The 2,237-nt window shown below is 49.2% G+C and overlaps 1 protein-coding gene across 1 annotated transcript; it reads right to left on the bottom strand.

Moving 5' to 3' along the window:
* Positions 1-303: 303 nt before the first annotated feature.
* adra2c (adrenoceptor alpha 2C) lies at positions 304-1,656 on the bottom strand. Its single transcript, XM_070921124.1, has one exon. It carries the CDS (start codon positions 1,654-1,656, stop codon positions 304-306), a length of 1,353 nt encoding a protein of 450 aa, XP_070777225.1.
* Positions 1,657-2,237: the final 581 nt, after the last annotated feature.

The following is a 2,237-nucleotide window of genomic DNA, read 5'->3' as shown; positions in this document are numbered from 1 at the left end:
AATGAAGGGAGAAAAGTCACTGAGGAGGGGGGGGGGGGGGCGGCACACTAGAGTCCAAAAGCAGCCAGAATGGCGTTTAATGAAAGCCTCCTCTGAATATTATCAAAGAGCTTATTTTGAACCCCCTTTCTGCACCTTAGTTCAATCCTTTGATCTGTTAAGCGTCCCTTTTCTAGTGCAATCCCTGAAAGTAAAGGTGTGAAAGCACCCACCCCCCCCCCAGGCCAGCACTTTATCCTTACAGTTAAAACGTGTGTCTGTGGGGTAAAATGTCTATTACAACCCCATCTATGCAGGGACCATTCAGAAAGAGCGTTTCCATGACTTACAGAGGATCTTCTTGAAGGCTCTGCGAAAATCCTGGTTGAAGATGGTGTAGATGACGGGGTTCAGCGAGCTGTTACAGTAGCCAATCCAGAAAAAGAACTTGAACAGCGTGTCTGGGATCTTGCACGGCTCCCGACAGATTCCGTACAGGCTGTAGGAGAAGAAGAACGGGAACCAGCACACGACGAAAACGCCCATGACGACGGCGAGGACGAAGGTGAAGCGCTTCTCCCGAGCAGCGGAGACCTTCTTCCGATTGACGGTGCTCCGGCGTTTACGGCGAGATGAGAAGAGCTCCATAGACTTGGAACTGGCCCGTGACTTCCTGCTGGAGTATTTAGAGGCGGAGCTGCTTTTCCGGCTGGACTTCCTGTCTTTTCTGTCATCGTGGTGATGTTTGGAGGAACTGGAACTTTTTTTAGGTTTCTCGTCTGACGAGCTGCTATCGTCAAAGTCGTCGTCGTGGTCTGTCGGTGGATGTTTCGGCTCGTTGGGTAGAGTGGATCGAACTACCTGCTCTTGGCAGTGGCCGTTCTCACGTTCCTGGTCTTTCATGCTCCCGCCCCTGTCGGACTTTAATGACCCTCCTCTGCCCGGTTCTGCTTGGTCCATCCCATTCTCATGTGGCGAGTCCACATCCCTCTTCTTCTCTGACATTGTTCTGGTCCTGGTCTTTGCCACTTGGTAGATCTGAATATAGACCAGGATCATGATGACACAGGGGGCAAAGAATGAGCCAATACTGGAGTAGAGGATGTACCAGGTCTCATCATTCAGGATGCACTGGGGACTGTCCTCACTGCTGCTCCTGTCCATTGATATCAGCGGTGGGAAGGAGATGACAGCTGAGATCAACCACACCACCACAATCATCCCTTTAACTCTTTTAGGCGTTCTCTTTAAGTTATACTCTACTGCCTGCGTCACTGACCAGTACCTGTCCAAACTAATAGCGCACAGGTGAACAATAGAAGAGGTGCAGAATAAAACGTCCAGAGCCAGGTAGATGTCACACCAAATTCTGCCAAAAAACCAGTAGCCCATGAGTTCATTTGCCAGAGAAAAGGGCATGACCAGGGTGGCCACCAGTATGTCCGCACTGGCAAGGGAGACGAGAAAAAGATTCTGGGGTGGTTTCAGAGCTCTGCTCGTCAAAACGGCAATAACGACCAAGACGTTCCCAACTATTGTAAACAAGATCAGAAAGCTGACAAGTCCAGCCAGACCCCATATAGCGAGCTGGGTGTACTGGCTCTGAGAGGTGGAATTAGAGGAAATGTTTTCTGCCTCTATCCCAACCTCCAGGCTGGAGCTATTAAAGAAATCCATTTTGAGTCTTTTGTGACTTTTAAAAAATTCAAATGTGTGGAAATAATCTGTAGAAATATCCCATTAGGACTTCAGCACATATTTCACTACAGAAATCTACAGCAAATGGCATTTTTCTTCTTTCCTCACCTGCGATCTTCCTCATCCTGCACGCAAGTCTGTCCTTTGGTGGAGACAGAGCGAGAGAGAGACAGGGAGAGGCAGACAAGAGGGAGAGAGAGGGAACAGCAGAAGTCTTTTAAGTCCTTATTCCAAAAATGTGCGGGCTGAATGTCCATGGTTAGAGAGCGGGCTCCCTCCTCAACGCGTCCTCTCCCATCCCGACTGCGCCCGCATCTCTCCACCTCCGCCTCCCCGCTGTGTCCTGAGAGAGGTTTCTAACAACCACGTGTCTTTTTTTTTTTTTCTAGCTCCGCCGCGGAGGAGAGATAGGAGCGATTATTGGAGGAGAGGAGATGAAAACGGTGAAATAAACAAGATGTTGTATTAAAATGTTGTATAATTGATCATTTCTGTGGGATTATTTCATGAGATCGGTGTCGGCTCCTGCTGGAGGAGCGCTTGTTAAACGTGTGTCCTGC

Source organism: Enoplosus armatus, chromosome 2 (assembly GCF_043641665.1).
Source record: "Enoplosus armatus isolate fEnoArm2 chromosome 2, fEnoArm2.hap1, whole genome shotgun sequence".
Classification (NCBI taxonomy): domain Eukaryota; kingdom Metazoa; phylum Chordata; class Actinopteri; order Centrarchiformes; family Enoplosidae; genus Enoplosus; species Enoplosus armatus.
Note: the sequence above shows the minus strand (reverse complement) of the source record. Positions and strands in the feature narration are given on the sequence as shown.

What these genes read in the sequence shown, in the direction of transcription:
- adra2c (XM_070921124.1), bottom strand. Translation starts at nt 1,656, where the DNA reads ATGGATTTCTTTAATAGCTCCAGCCTGGAGGTTGGGATAGAGGCAGAA.